Here is a 15,965-nt window from a genome sequence, read left to right as displayed (position 1 = left end):
AGACGGGTTAGCTTGAACCCAGACTCTCACTCCCTTATTTGATTGATGTCCTGGTTTGTTTTCTTAGCCAACTCTGGCAGGTTTAGGATAGTGTTGTGTGGTGAGGAGGGCTATGGGCTTTTAAACAGCCGGGTTGCACTGCTTCACCGCAAGGCTGATTTACCTCGACCTAAGCAGTCAGGAAATTGCTAATTCAGCGTTTGAAAGGTCTTAGTTACCGCCGATGATACAAAATTCCCTAAAATAGGTTTAACAGATGTGCTCCACTGAAGGAATTGGGAGCCTCCTGTGTGTATATTGGGTCAAAATACAATTCCATTATATCAGTCAGTAAAAAAAATCCTCACTGCTACTATTGTATAAGCCACTTGTTTTCAAACTTTTCTTACCCAGGGACCCCTGCCTAGGCAAACCGGCAACCCAGGAACCCCCATCATATCTTAGTAAAAAATACAATCACATTGTGTCTTATTATCAGGTGAATGATAATGGCAAATAAAAGTAATCAACATTTTAGAATGAACAGATTTGGTAGACAGTTTCATTATTTTGACCTCCCCACAGTTCATTGGAAGAGGAAGTGTAAACTCAAACATAGTCTATTAGCTAGATAGATAAAGGTATCTTGGCGGTTTAGAGAAAATTGTACTGAAATTCACACAAAAAAAATCCTCAAACATTAGAACAAAGTCAATAGCCATATGCCCTGAATGCATTTAAAAATATATATATATTCTCCCTTGACTGTCTAGCTTTTATTTGATTGTTAGTTTTCAAAGATGGTATTCTAAAAATATATACATAGTTTAATATATTTTATGGGTCGGTAGTGGGGGCAGCTTTAATAAATCCTCTTAAGGATCAGCCCCTTTTTCAAAATGACAAACCCAAATCTAACTGCCTGTAGCTCAGGACCTGAAACAAGGATATGCATATTCTTGATACCATTTGAAAGGAAACACTTTGAAATTTGTGGAAATGTGAAATTAATGTAGGAGAATATAACACATTAGATCTGGTAAAAGATAATACTTTTTTAAAAAGTGTTTTTTTTTGTACCATCTTTGAAATGCTAGAGAAATGCCATAATGAATCATTCTAGCCCAGGAGCAATATAGACTTTGACCACTAGATGGCAGCAGTGTATGTGAAAAGTTTTAGACTGATCCAATGAACTACTGCATATCTATTTAAAATGTTGTATCAAGACTGCCCAAATGTGCCTAATTGGTTTATTCACACATTTTCAAGTTCATAATTGTGCATTCTCCTCAAACAATAGCATGGTATTATTTCACTGTAATAGCTACTGTAAATTGGACAGTGCAGTTAGATTAACAATCTTTCTGCCCATATCAGATATGTCTATGTCCTGGGCTTTTTTGGGGTTTCTTACAACCTCATGCTAATGAGGTGAGCACGAGGACGGGTCACCGATTCTGTATTAAACTTACTCTTGAAAGTTGTAGTAGTAGAATGCACAAGGGGCAATTTCGAAATTGGGTAGTACATCATCAGTTCCTCTTGTCATGTTAGTCATTGTATACCTTAGAGAGCTATTTATAATTTGTCAGAAGAGTCCAGATCTAGAAATCGTTTTTTTATTTAGTTTTGTTAGCCCATAGATATTGTTGTAATTTTTAGTCACTCAAATATATCATGAATACACATGTGAGAAAATTTGCTTTAAAATAGAAACATTTTCTTTGCACTCCATGACAAAATGTGTAGAATTGCTGGAAATAAGCCTAAGATTTTTCTATACAAAAAAAATATGTAATTTGCTCCAATTACTGTAATTGTCTCCATATTAAAGGGGTAGTTCGAAATTTTGGCATTGAAGCCTTCTATCTACTTCCCCAGAGTCAGATGAACAGGAACAGCCAGCATGCTAACTGTTCCTGTAGACTTCCAGTCATTGCGCTAAAGCTAGCTAGAAACTACCTCTAACTTCCTTCATATTGGATGCAGAGAAATAAAAATGTTATCCATGGTGTTATGTTGCAGCTAGCAAAAAAAATCTAAATTGCGGACCCCGTTCAGTACCCATTTAGTGCAATATGCAGACAGTCTGCAACCCAGTTTGAAGACCCCTGGTATAAACCATCTCTATTTGCCTGTTTCTGATGACAGTTTGAATGCTTTGTTCTCTCGCCAGTAACCCTTTCTTTCAACTAAGATTACGGTAAGCATATAGTAGGTTTAGCAGACCCTCAGGAATCAAACCCTAAAGCAGTTTCTTGAACCATGATTAATAGCCGTTTTGGAGTTTGTTTAAATATCCACAAAGATGATAAATGAGTGTTGACATACCCTGACAGTATGGACTCTGCTTTTCATCATGCTGAAAGTATCAAACATTTAATTCGTTATCAAAAACCACTGTCTTGTGTTTGGATAATACAATAACAACCTAATGCATATTGTACCAAATACTCAAATAAAGGCATATGGATTTCATGGAAGCTTGAGTCAGTGAGCAAAACGCAAACCATATGTAGACCAAATGGATAGAGAACACCCAAGACTTGTGAATGAAAAGGCTAATACATGTTAGGAGATGGTCATGTCAGAGAGAGAGAGAGAGAGAGAGAGGATATGGTCATATGATGGTAGAAGCTCTGGGAGGAGCTGTATAATCTGTCCCAGTCACTGACGAGAGGTCAAGGGAAACTCCGACGTCTGTAACTTGGATGTCACATCAGTGAGCTCACCGGGAATGGCATCTTTACGGTCCTGCCTGCTGCACACAACATTTTTTGGGGTTACGATAGCATCTTAGTATCCCTTTTCTTAGAGTTAAAGGTTTTGTGTGTTTGATTCTTGATGGGCGACAAGGTGAGATTTGTTGTATTGCTGTTTCTGAATGGCTCAGCCCAAGGTCTTAAACTGGAGACAGTCTGAGGCTGTGTAGAGCATTCCTAGAGGTGCTGCATTTCTTCTTCACGCTAGAGCGCTGATGATGATGTCATTTCCTTGAGCCGAGTTGCTTTCTCACAGTACCGTTGCCTTATTTACCCTCTTGCTGTCCAAAATAGACTCACAGTTTCCATAAATTACGGAGCGTGCTCCGCTGTCTGTCTGCATGCTCTCCGAGAAGAATCCTGAGATACGAGTTTCCTCTGCTCGTGGTCGGCTAAACATAGCTGTACATTTGTCGACCACAATGAATTAAACAGTGTGTGGTTGTCAAACCTCTGGGGCTGACTCCATGGCTCGGTACTGTACAGTATCATTTTGCATGCTCAGTAAGAATGTGGTTACTGGGCTACAGCTGAACTCCCCAGAACAGCAGCTAGCCTCTCAAAGCTTGGCAATATAGGGAAAGGGTGAAAAGGGAGCACTTCTTATGCCGCGCCACAAAACAACATCATCAGAAAATGTGGTGAGGTCGATCTGAGTCAGGACTAGCAGCGCAGTGTGTACATTGACTCTGTGAAACACAGTGGTGGAAACACTCATCCTTGGTGTGCACCACATCACTTTAAACCCATCACCGCAAAGTAAACGAGACAGATGATTGGATGGCGGTGCTCTGTAAATCAGTAGGCAAGCAAAACAGCTGATCCGGCATTGCCTACTGTGTTCTACCACACTTGCTCAATCTTACTGATGATATGACATGCTATATGACTAATGTTATGTATTTAACAGTGAATGGAGATGCCATCGATGGAATTTTGGTGATTATCTTATCCTGAGCGTATCCTACCCTGTGTGCACTTTTAGGATACTCTACATCATCGGAACACATTGAAATCATGTTTGTGTGCTGCTCTTGTTATTGTACTCTGGCCTATCTCTTTTGGAGAGATTCAAGGCACAACACATCAAGGAGAGGAAATAACACATCCAAATACACCCTGTGTCTCTCTGTGCTCTGTTGCCAACCCCAGATAACCCAATGATTTGCAGAGTTTTAGGATAGACAGCAGACGTTCCTAGACGAAAGTATGTCCTGGACGAAGAATGTAACAACACTCAATCTTTTCTGTCTGCAGCTCCACATCCTTGTTTCCCCCACCAATGTCAAGCTGAACCTCGACTGCCAAGAGGTGGCGGACAAGGAGATTAAGGAAGCTGGAAACACGTCCACGGATGGCTATCAAGTTCTGGGCAAAATGTCCAAGTCCATTGGCTCCAAGGGTGAATCTGCAACTGTAAGTGAACTGTCATACAACATCAAAGGATATGGACCTACAAGCCTACTAGCATGACGGTTTTAGTGCTCCTGTGTATCTGAGTGCTGTTATGACAGGAGGAAGCCTTGAAGCTCACTCCCTCCAACACAGTGCATCCCAAGTGGAATGTGCCTGTTATCCTTATCTGATGCTCTGCGGGCTCTCTGTCTCCACATTCTCCTTGTTTTCTTATTTTATATTTTGGGATGCGGAGGAAGTATGTAAAGTTTCCTTTTTTTTCCCCGTGTTCCACAGTTCCAGCTCCAGATGTTCGATATAGTGTGCACCCTGGGCTGGACGAGCAGAGACAGATGCTGTGACCTTCCATCTATGGTGAGTAAAGAGGAGCCTCAGTGGACCTCCGCTGAAATTTCCCCAAGGTACATATCTAGGATCAGCTTCCTCTCCCCCCAATCCTAACCATCAGTGGGGAAAAATGCCGATCAGTGACTAGGGGCAACTTCACCCTACACTTGGACCAGGGGAGAGGCGGGACAACTTAACAGGCTGCAAAAAAAAAAGTTCTTGAGCAGTCTGTAAGCATCTTCACTGACCCAAATCCATAGTCCTCTTGACACCTGTTGAGCCTCTGAGTGTGTGTGTGTGCCTTCGGCCTGGCATGAGTGTCCGTGACTGAGATCAAGTCCAGTTGTGTGTGTGTGTGTGTGTGTGTGTGTGTGTGTGTGTGCATGCGTGTGAACATGTGCGTATTAGACAATGCATCTTGCTTGTCTCACCTTTTAACACGGCAGCAAACAGACGCATATCCATCGGACATCTCTGCTTTAGGACATGCTTACCTCATCCTGAACACGTGAAGAGGAACAATGGAAAAACAAGCCTGTATTTTCTGAGCCGTGTCTTGGATTCTAATGCTGTCCTGATAACTTGTATAACAGATGCAGTAAGAGTGAAACAGCATCCCTACAAATCCGATTCCAAATGGTCAAATCATGTGCAGACAGAAAGCTTCGTATATTTCACTCAACCTAAGTGAATGGCGAGCTGCTACGTATGGCATGATTAGCACTTGACTAACCACCCCTAGGCAGTTGTTCTCTCTAATATGTCAAAGTCGAAGCTGAATGAAAAAGTGCCTCATTACAGAGCACATTTTGGCAGCAGAAAAAGAACGTTCATCAGTTAGAACAGGAAATCTCTTATTTTTTCTTCTTAAATTATTCAAACTCTTGGAAGATGGATGTTTCAATGGATGTTTGTGAGGCACATTCATTTTACAATCCTAGTTGGCCATTCTATAATTATGGTCTCCTGTCCTGACCGTTAAAGAACCATGACTGTGTTTAAATGGCCCAGCTGCAGCTTCAAACACCTTTTGTCAAGGAGAGAGTGTTGCTGATTTGCAGATACGCTGTCCCAGAGCCCGGCCGGTAGGCGGAGAAGCAACGCCTGTCGACTGTAAAGGCATCACAACTTTGAACGGCCTTCAACAATACGTACATCCAACAGAAAACAAAGCCAAACTGTCAAGACAATGCCCCTGTTTGATCTGGACTTTCTCGCTTTTGTTCCGCCAGAGATATCCAAGAACACGCCCCTGTTTCAACAAATCAGAGCTGCACAATCACTGTCGGTTGGACACCCAGAATGTGTTTTAATGTGTTTCATGTCTTGTGGGTAGGGCTTACAACAATGGACTTCCTGGAAACTCAGGCTGTATAGGGTTGCATGCCAACACATCTGCCTGATTAGAGTTGTTCTATAAAATATTGCTCTTATCTAGTGAGCATGTACTTCATCAGTTTGTCTTCCTTGAGATATACCGTACTGCTGGTACAAACTTAATAACATTTAATCAATCAAAATAAGCCGTATTATCCTGTAACCTCCTGACCCTTCCTCTGCTTACATTTCAGTCATTTAGCAGACACTTTTATCTGGAGAGACAGTCAGTAATGGGTCTGTGTTTTAGCCCAACTCCTTCTAGTTATCGCAGCTCAACACTTCTCTTTGTCTGTTCCCTCCCCTGTATCAGAGAGAAGAGTCCAAGTGCCCGTCCCTCCCCAATGCCTGCACATGTACCTCGGAAAGCACAGGACCCCAGGGAACACAGGGGGCAGTGGTAAGCACCAGATACACCCACTACACTCTCTATTTGTCTCCAAATAGCACTCTGTTCCCTATTTAGTGCACTACTTCTGATCAGGGCCCATAAGGCACTACATAGGTAATAGGGTGGCATTTAGGACTTGTTTTCCTTCCATCTCTATGCTGCAGGCCAGGGTTTCCAGTGAACTCATTGATCTGCCGATCGAAAAGTATCTTTTTGACACATTTTGATTTATGTACTGTACAGTTGCCTCTGACATACATGCATTCATTATGTAGGACTGACTGTACAAATGCACACAAAAAGTTGGCTTGTATTTCATTTTAAAAGGGCAAGCCAGAAAGAAACTACAGTGATGATTATGAAGCACCCAGGGAGGGAGTATCCATCATGAGTATGGGTCTGAGCTTCTGGACACCCGGTGCTAACTTGACAAATGATCTTCCTTCACCAGGGCGCACCCGGTAGCAAAGGTCCCCGGGGTGAAAGAGGAGAGACTGGCCCGGCTGTAAGTACCTCACTAACCTCACCTCTCAGATTCCCTCTTTAGGACTGCAGGGCTATAACCGATGGCAGGCAAGTCATAAAGTGGTCAAGGCATTTGACACAGTTTGGAGAATGTGGGATATTGGAGACTCCTTAAAGCTTTTTCTGCTCTTGATGAAAACTGAGAACTGTTTACAGTTTCATGGCTTTGAAGAGGAAGGAACACATCTGAATTCACTTATTAGGAGTATGTCAGTCTTCTCGAAATTTCAGGGTGGCTTGGTTTGACAGTGTAGGCATTCCACGGTTTCCTGTGCCTTCTTCCAGAGATTGCAACAGTAGCGTGTTTGACCGCACTGCTATTTTCAGTCTGGAGATCTCAATAGCAACATTCTTTCCAGGTCTAATTGATTCTTATCTCTTGTCTTTGTTCCTCTGATAGGGTCCAATTGGACCGCGTGGCGATACAGGATTGCCAGGACCTATGGGTCTGCCTGGCCCTCAAGGATCTAGCGGGCTGTCTATTCCAGGAGAAGCTGTGAGTCTCACTCTTACACTGAACACTCCACACTCACACATTCCACACGCCACATACCCTCCCCTCTCCCCAGCCACGGGCGTTGCTGCTGCGCACGGCTCGTTTCCAGCAGTTACACGCAAATCCCACGATGCCGCCACACACCGAATAAGAATCATTTTGTCCGTTCATTATGTAAGGAAATCACAAGCTGCAGAGTAATTGTGGCAGAGCCCTGTTGAGCCTGCATTTCTTCATGTCTAGGGATATGTTAAGCCAGCCTAATCTCAATGCATCTCAATGCAGCTCAGTGCGACATTAATCACCACTGGGATTTCCTTCGCTGAAAAGCACCCAAACTCAAGACGAATGTTTATCCACTTCTTCACCAAAAAAAAAGGAATTTGCCATTAGACTGTTCAGACATCACCAATACACTTCCACACATCTCGCACAGATCTCTCATCACAACGTGTTTATCTTGGGTTCAAGACAGATTGGCACAACACATTTTCTTAGATCTGTCACCTGAAGGTTAGTGAGTGTTGAGTTTGGAGGAAGTATTATGTTGTTATCCACTGAGTGAAAATGTGTTTCTCCCTCCGCTGTTTCAGGGCCGCCAAGGACCGAAGGGAGAAGCTGGTGATTCTGGGCTACCTGGACAGAAAGTGAGTGCTGCTTTGGCTCACCGGCCTGGCTGTGGTTTAGAACAGTAAATCGGGGATAATTCACAGGGTACAGATATTCTGCTTCTCTGGCCTCTCTTCATGTGGCAAGCCACAGACAATATTTCATATGAGGAGAACTCACAAAGAGGCAGGTTGAGATTCCCAAATTTGTATTGAATCTTTCTTGAAGTTAAGAATAACTGAGTAGAAAACAAATCACCTTGATATACAACGCTTCTTAACCAGGGGCTTCTGGTTAGGCTGTGCACATTAGGCCTTCCTCTTTGTGTCAGTTGTACTGTGGTCCATACAAAGCGGATGCGGTGATATAGAATGGAATAATGGAAAATCCAGTTTCATGAACACCCGTCTTTTTTCTTTAACATACCAAACCTCTATGATAGATGGCATCGCTACACAGAACATAATGGTAAACGAGCTTTACTCTGCTCCCATAACATAGCTGGCTCTTCTACTTCATCAATATTGACAACATTATGCGAGCCCATCAATGATTTCCAGGCCTCGCCTGTGACGTTTTACAGAGCAACAATGCACTTCCATGTGTCGTCATACGTCTGCATTTTAGAGATCCTCTGAGATGGTTTCCATGAAACTCACAATGTCATAAACAAATAGCCCCCTCCAGCCCTCATACATGAAATGGCATCTTTGTATTTCTAGAAAAAGCCTGCCCCTTTTATTTACGGATTTAAAAGGAGAAGCCCCCTGTGTGTCTACCAGTAAACTCAGAGTACTTCTATGCAGAGGAGTCAATTGGGAACAAAGTCTTCCCCCTCCCTACATTTTCGTTTTATCTCAGTTTAGAATTCATGCCGGTTTGTTGATGCCACAAGACACTGGAGAATGAATTACCAAGTGTAAAATAATGATCAATTCCAAGATAAAAGCCTTGGTGAACCCATCGCTTAAATAGATTGTGGGTAGTGTTTGCAGGTGAGCATGATAGAACAGATGATATAGCAACATGCATTTAACGACTTGCAGAGTATGCAGTCCTGATTTATAATGGCCAATAAAATCGGATCTGGAATATATTATGTTCCCTGTACATTTTATGCGAAGCATCAAAGGCCAGAGAGGATTTGACAATACAAAAGTGAGCAGAGTTTCAGAGGAAATTTGAAATAAATGGGAAATGTGCTGTTTGACACACAGGAAACTGGTGGTTAAATAAACAGGTTTGAGTTGGTTGGTCCAAAGGTAGGTGTCCTGTGTTAATGTGAGCTGTGAGAATGAATTGAAGAAAGTCCAGCTCTCACGTGGGTTGTGTTTCCGCCTTTTTTCCCAGGGTCCACCTGGGATAGCTGGGACCATCGGCCCAATCGGACCTGCTGGACCGAGGGTAAGTAAAATCAATGGGCCTTTGTCTAATGATCATGCAATGTCGTCTGTCAAATGAACTTCATCCCATCAGCTCAACTTGTTTAACTCTATTGTCTGTGTGTTGTGAATGCAGGGACCCCAAGGAAAGGAAGGACAGGCTGGATCCAGAGGTCCAACAGGCCCAATGGTATGCTCAGACAAAGTAAAGTCAGGGAGATAAAGACATTTAAGAACTGTCAAACTCAGCCTCCTAAACTATAGTAAAGACAGACCAGAAGTTTCTTGAGCGTAATCTGAGTGGTTATTTTGTTTGTGTCACTGTATCTGATTGGTTCTTTTGTTTGTGTCACTGTATCTGAATGGTTATTTTGTTTGTGTCACTGTATCTGAATGGTTATTTTGTTTGTGTCACTGTATCTGAATGGTTATTTTGTTTGTGTCACTGTATCTGAATGGTACTTTTGTTTGCGTCACTGTTTCTGATTTGTTCCGTCCGTTGTTTGTGTCACTGGATTGATTGATTGTTTAATTTGCAAGTTTAAAAAAATACATACTTTAAAAAAAATGTAAATTCAATTTTAAAACTTGACAGGGATAACAACAAAGTCTATGACTTCCCATTGTGGTTCCTTGAAGTGCATGGTGCAATACATGTATTTGATTGGTTGTTTTTGGTCTTGTCACTATTCAGGGACCTCCTGGATCTCCTGGAATGCCTGGGGTTTCAGGAAAACCAGGAAAGCCTGGTGACACAGGTGTTTCGGTAAGCATCCACCTCACCAAATCTCATAATACAGTTCTGCATGTCATGCAAACCACTGAAAGGCAACGTTTTTGTGTCATACAGTACATACATCTGTATGCAGTGAGATGTAACGGCCTTGTACTTTCATTTCATTTCAGGGAGCCAATGGTATTAAAGGGGACAGAGGAGAGAGGGTGAGTAACATCTCCAGGGTTCTAGCTCCAAGTTGTGAACCACAGTAAATCTCAGTAAGTCATGTATATTCATCACCAAGCCTTCCTCTCTGTTTGTTTCTAGGGCGACTTTGCTCCTCAGAACATGATGCGATCCATTGCCAGACAAGTGTGTGAGCAGATAGTAAATGGTGAGTGGGCCTTTTTTTTCAGCACTACATTTGTAAGTACTTCTTTCACCAGAGAGAAATCAAAATGTCTGTTGCCTTCTCAGTGTTTATGTTTATCATTGTTTTTTCAGGACAAATGAGTAGAGTCAATTCCATGCTGAACCAGATTCCCAGCGGTTACCGTAGTAGCAACAACCCAGGTCCCCCCGGACCCGCTGGGCCCAGCGGTAACCAGGGTCCCCGTGGAGAGCCTGGACAGGCAGGCAGGAATGGATTCCCAGGAAGTTCAGGACAACCTGGCCAGCAAGGAGAGAGAGGTACGTCGTCAGGATGTCCATGACTGTCAGGAACCCAAGATTTCCCCTATGTTAACTGATAAAGCTGTTTATCAATAGGTTTAGCTCTAGGGTGTCAAACTCAATTCCTGGATGGCAGTATGTCTGCGGATTTTCTCTCCTCCCATGTACATGGTTGACCAATTAAGGTAATTGATTATTTAGAAATTCCCCTCACCTAGTTGTCGAGGTCTTACTACAAATTGAAAGGAAGTAACAAAAACCAACAGAGACATGGGCCTCCAGGAATTGACACCCCTGTCCCAGCTGTTCAGTATCAGTAGGCTTAACTAGAGTGTCTTGCTGTGTGGTATTGTCACGGTTGGAACGAAGATGGGACATTTTTCCATAGACATACCAATTCCGTCTTAGAATTGCTGCGATAGCGATGGAATGAAGCCTTCACCGACTTTTCCAAAGTCTCATCTTCACAACATATTCCATTCATTTCAGTGGTTATGTCTGTATTTTTGTGTGTTTCCATAGGCCTGTCTCAGACTGTTTTCAGTGGCTCAGGAAATGTCTACCCCCCCTCCCCGCAACTTCATGAAAATGTCAATTCCTGTGCGCTCATAGTGGTTGCATTAGGATTTACTCTTTGAGTGTGTGTTCTTGTCTTTGTCGGCTGTGAGTGATTTTCTATTTGTTTCCCAGGCCCTGCAGGAGAGAAGGGTGATCGAGGGACAGCAGCAGTCGGACAGCGAGGACAAAGAGGACTACCTGGTTAGTTTCACATTTTTGCTCCAGATCCATAACAATCCAGTCTTTGTCTTTTGTCCTGCATTGCGTCACATCTGTCTTAATGGCAATACTTCTCATTCATTAAGCTTAATCTCTACGAGTGATTCGCATGGCGTCATATTCTTTGGTAGAATCAGGGGAAATCAATCATTACTTTGCTCTAGCTGCGGTAATGGGGGTCATTCTGGCCACATCTCTCATTTTAAGCTGGATGTGTCACTATGAATTGAACCATTTCTCCCAGTTTAAATCTCCTTAGCTATAACTAAAGGCTGCTTAACCAAGCGTTGCTAAGCTCAGAGGTGTTGCCTGAAGCAGTGCTGGGGCAGCTGTGTTTAATAAATGACCAATGCTGCCGTTCAGCATTTTCCCAGTTAAACACTCTGCCTTCTAGGGGATTTATGTTGTCTTTGTGTGTGAGGTGCTCGTACGCACAGATGTTGAAATACATTTTCTATTCACAGGTAAAATGTAAACAAAAATGTAGTATTTAAAATGATTTTTTACTTAAGTACTTTACACCACTGGGTTTATGTACATCACAGATTTAATGTACCAAACAGATCAGCAGCATCAAACTTGATATGGATAGTAACCAGAGTTGGTCCATTTCAGATGATGTGCTCGCCTTAGTCTTCATCCATTCTAACGTCTTGAGCAGTACCACAGTCATTACAAGCTGTCGCTGATCTACGATCTCTGTCGGCACACTGGACCAGTGCGCTGACAGAGATCATAGATTGAGTTCTGAAACCAGAGATCAGACAGTGTGAACCCTGTAATGGAGCTACAGGAACAGATTCCAGCCAAACTGCCTACCAGGCCATCCAACAATAATATGAGCTTGTCTTGCCAGGGGCCATAGAGTTGCAATACAGCTAATACAGACATCCGTTCCCACTGTAATTCAGCACGCTTCACTATAGCCACCCACTCCCTCTGAAATTCAGCACGCTTGAGTAAAGTCACCCACTCCCACTGAAATGCAGCACGCGTAACTATACAGCATTGGGCTTCAAGGTCAAGACTTGGGAAGTGGTCTTGAATCAGGGAAAGGGAAATGCCCAGATTACAGGGGAAGATAGCTGATGGTGAGTCATTGTTCAGGGGCCAATCAGATGTATTTACTGAGGTCTTTCTCTCATGGTCACATAAACAACACATGTTTAAAGGACTTAGAGGACCATGGATGAGAGACTGAGGGAAACATTCCAAGCTTAGCTTTTCTAAACGTCTAGACGAAACAGAGGGGGAAAAAGGATCAACGAATGAATCCAGGGTTTTCCTTCTTCAGTAAAAAAAAGAAAAGAACAAATATTTTCCAAACCGTTGTGGCAGAAACAGTTACTACACTTATAGCTCCCACTGATGTCACGGTGATGACATGCCGATGCCTTCTAATTGGTCGATTGTGATTTCTCTCTCCACAGGCCCAACAGGCGAAGCTCGGACCGGCCCTCCAGGCCCCGCAGGCTCCTCCGGGCCCCGCGGTCCTCCTGGCCGCCAAGGGTTCACAGGTATTAGGGGTCAACCTGGCACTCCTGGCTACTGTGACTCTTCCCAGTGCGTCAGCATTCCGTACAATGGACAAGGATACAGAGGTACATAACTGGAAAGGTCGATGGGCATGACATCCTCAATGACTGCATGTCACCGAAGCATGAAACATGAGTGAAACGCATGTGTAGTTACTACATAGTTATTACGTAACATAAGTGAGTACAGTATAGGCTGACAAAATGGATATATTCCAGAAACTACTATATATAAATTGTGATTAGTTCATTTGTTAACATTTGGAGAGAAAGTAAATATTCCCATACCAACTGAAGACTAACACCTCGTTTGACCTATTTCAGGTTCACCATAGTAAACTTTCTAAATCGCCTGTGCTGCTTTCACTTTGAATTCCTGAGAAAAAAAAGGCCTGCTTGCTCACGCGCTCTAGAGCTGTTTGAGGATAAGCCACCAAAGGATAAGATTAACAAGCTATGTTGAGAAAGACAAGAACAACGAGGACCGGTACTAACAACATTGTAGAGCAACTAGATCAAAAAAGCACCGGTGATGACAACAACATAGTTGCCTGTTTGCATCTTGAAGCCAGAGAACGAGCAGACAAAGACCTTCTATCAGGTGGAGAAGCATGTGCAAACAAACAAACAAACAAACAAACAAACACCAAATACTTCAACAACAACATTAACATGGTTACTCTTGAGGTGAAATCTGTAAATAAACTAATGATGCCTTGTAAATGATGTTTAAATCGCATCCACTCAATGTGGTTTTTAACACCTGTAGTTATGCTTTTGCCTTGTAACCTGCTGCTTGGTGAATGCCAACATGAATGCTTCTTTTTCTGCCACGTCCCAACAAGGGATGTTTCTGTAGCATAAACACACGCAGACTGCTCAGGGCCATATTGAACCACGTGCCTTTTGTGCCGATGTGACCTTGAAGGTTTAGCTTTTCTACCTATGTACACGGCAGTAGCATTCTGAGAATCGTCATTCATTATGCTGTAGCATGCATTGATTCCAGTACCAGCTGGTTACCTCTGTTATGTTATGAGGAATGACCTCCCAATTCCAAAATGTATAAATAGGCTGGTGGTAGAACTCTTACTTGATCTTTTGATATTTTGTGTTGATATTTTATAAATGAATGAGTTGCAGCAAATGGCAATGATGATTCTGTTCAATGATTAAACCCACCCGCCACTCAAACTGTACTAACATCACACAGCTATAGAAAATGCACTGAACGATTGAACCCACCCACCACTCAAACTGTATTGACATTGTATTATTCACATCACACAGACATAGAAAATGCACTGAACGATTGAACCCACTCACCACTCAAACTGTGTTAACATGGTGTAATACTAACATCACACAGATATATAAAACGCATGGAATTGTTTACTTTCTATCAGTGCCTTTTGAAAATAACATATGGAGGGATATGACCACGTCCACTCAATTGTCATTTCACCAGTATACTGTATGTCCAAGCCTGAAAAGAAAACCTAACACAGCAATTCATTTTTGTGCATGTTGAGCCTGACATAATCTGCAAATTACACTCATGTTCAATTGGCATAAAACACTATTTCCAAGCAGACCCATATCCACCTGAGCCTGAAACCTACGTAGTCCCAATACCTGAAGAAGAAGACGACTCACAAAACGAGCGTCGAAAGAGGTCACTATCAAGAATGGAATCCAAAAGCATAGGTTCATAAAAAGAGGATGTCCTTCTTTTTTTGTTGTTGCTGTGTTCACATATGGTGTCATTAAGGGCTATGCACATTCCACTAAAAAGGGGTTTGATACCTCTATATTTGGAAGTACCTTAAATCATATGTTGGGGGAGGGGGAAGCAAAAACATGACAAATCTGTAAGCTTGCTGTCTTCCCTATTGTGTATTTTGCTTGTAACATATCTGCATTTAAGTGTTATGGAATTGCAGTGTTGGACAATGCACTCTTCATGACAAAACCATCATTCAAAGGTATTAAAGGAAAGCAAATGTTTGTTCACACAGTGTTGGGGCATCCAACAAAAAAAAACGCCTCTTTTACAGTTCATCCAAAATGGCTGATTATCAAAATGTTGTTTTATTCCTATTTTATACTTTTGCCTTTTTTCTCACTTGAAAGATGGCCATTTGTTCACCATCTACCTACAGTTTTCATCTTCAGTACTGCAGTTAAACATGGCTTCCATTTTGTAACTTTAGACAAAATATTTATCCGTTTTCTTATATCAACTCACAGCTGATTTGACCAAAAGGTGGAATTGCATGTCTGTGGTGTATATTTAGTATGGTTTGTTAATCAGAATATAGTTGTTGTCATTTGTTGTTTTATTAATATCGAATGCAGTTGGAATTTGTGTGCAAGACTATGGATATGGTATTGCTGCTTCATGTTTTAACTGCAAATTGTGAATTCCACTGCCTTATTTTCTTATTTATTTCTGAAACACAAGAGGCATTTTTCAATAAAACTACTGAAAATGTACTGTCGTGTCAATCATTATATCACACCAGCTAAATAGATGATTTAAAGATGGATTGTTTTCAGGGATATGTATTAAAACATCTACCACAATCAAATCTAGTCAACTATAATAACATTTACTTTGTTCTGGGACAAATCTGCCTATGAGGACAGGATGTCAACTAATTTTGATTGGACGCCCTGAAGGCAGAACTATTTTGTTTGGTCCTAGAGACAAAGGTCAAGAGAGGTGTGGTTTAGTTTGAACAAAGAAAAAGTCAAGTGGCGAGAGAGAAAATGGCAGCAAGATTCAAAGTCCAGTTAATGTCTAAATTGTTAAACCATTATGCATTTCTAACCATGTTTTTTTCTGACAAATTATCAGAGTAGAAGTGTCTGACAGGAATTTGTAACGTGAGGACAAGTTTAGCAAATTGAGCTAGTTCTTTGCCATGAGAATGAAATATGGAAGGAATGAGGGGACTAGGAACGATGAATTTGGAAAGGTACTTAACTTAGTA

General features: G+C 42.0%; 1 protein-coding gene across 8 annotated transcripts in view; it reads left to right on the top strand.

The window, feature by feature from the left end:
- The window catches only part of col12a1b (collagen, type XII, alpha 1b), a 96,466-nt gene extending 81,001 nt beyond the window's left edge, over nucleotides 1-15,465 (top strand). For 6 of the 8 annotated variants that reach the window (XM_042300641.1, XM_024377783.2, XM_042300644.1 and 3 more), the window contains 15 exons: nucleotides 4,002-4,160; nucleotides 4,437-4,514; nucleotides 6,178-6,264; nucleotides 6,707-6,760; nucleotides 7,181-7,276; nucleotides 7,870-7,923; nucleotides 9,236-9,289; nucleotides 9,404-9,457; nucleotides 9,962-10,033; nucleotides 10,174-10,209; nucleotides 10,313-10,379; nucleotides 10,490-10,675; nucleotides 11,348-11,416; nucleotides 12,865-13,035; nucleotides 14,563-15,465. In XM_042300641.1, the coding sequence (XP_042156575.1) occupies nucleotides 4,002-4,160; nucleotides 4,437-4,514; nucleotides 6,178-6,264; nucleotides 6,707-6,760; nucleotides 7,181-7,276; nucleotides 7,870-7,923; nucleotides 9,236-9,289; nucleotides 9,404-9,457; nucleotides 9,962-10,033; nucleotides 10,174-10,209; nucleotides 10,313-10,379; nucleotides 10,490-10,675; nucleotides 11,348-11,416; nucleotides 12,865-13,035; nucleotides 14,563-14,684 (1,359 nt within the window). In that variant the 3' untranslated portion in view covers nucleotides 14,685-15,465. Of the gene's footprint in view, nucleotides 1-4,001; nucleotides 4,161-4,436; nucleotides 4,515-6,177; nucleotides 6,265-6,706; nucleotides 6,761-7,180; nucleotides 7,277-7,869; nucleotides 7,924-9,235; nucleotides 9,290-9,403; nucleotides 9,458-9,961; nucleotides 10,034-10,173; nucleotides 10,210-10,312; nucleotides 10,380-10,489; nucleotides 10,676-11,347; nucleotides 11,417-12,864; nucleotides 13,044-13,293 lie in introns of those variants that run through there. The other 2 variants (XM_042300642.1, XM_042300643.1) reach the window with 2 other exon arrangements.
- Nucleotides 15,466-15,965: the final 500 nt, after the last annotated feature.

Source organism: Oncorhynchus tshawytscha, linkage group LG18, assembly GCF_018296145.1.
Source record: "Oncorhynchus tshawytscha isolate Ot180627B linkage group LG18, Otsh_v2.0, whole genome shotgun sequence".
NCBI lineage: Eukaryota > Metazoa > Chordata > Actinopteri > Salmoniformes > Salmonidae > Oncorhynchus > Oncorhynchus tshawytscha.
The sequence above is the reverse complement of the archived record's forward strand: the minus strand, read 5'-3'. Positions and strand labels throughout refer to the sequence as shown.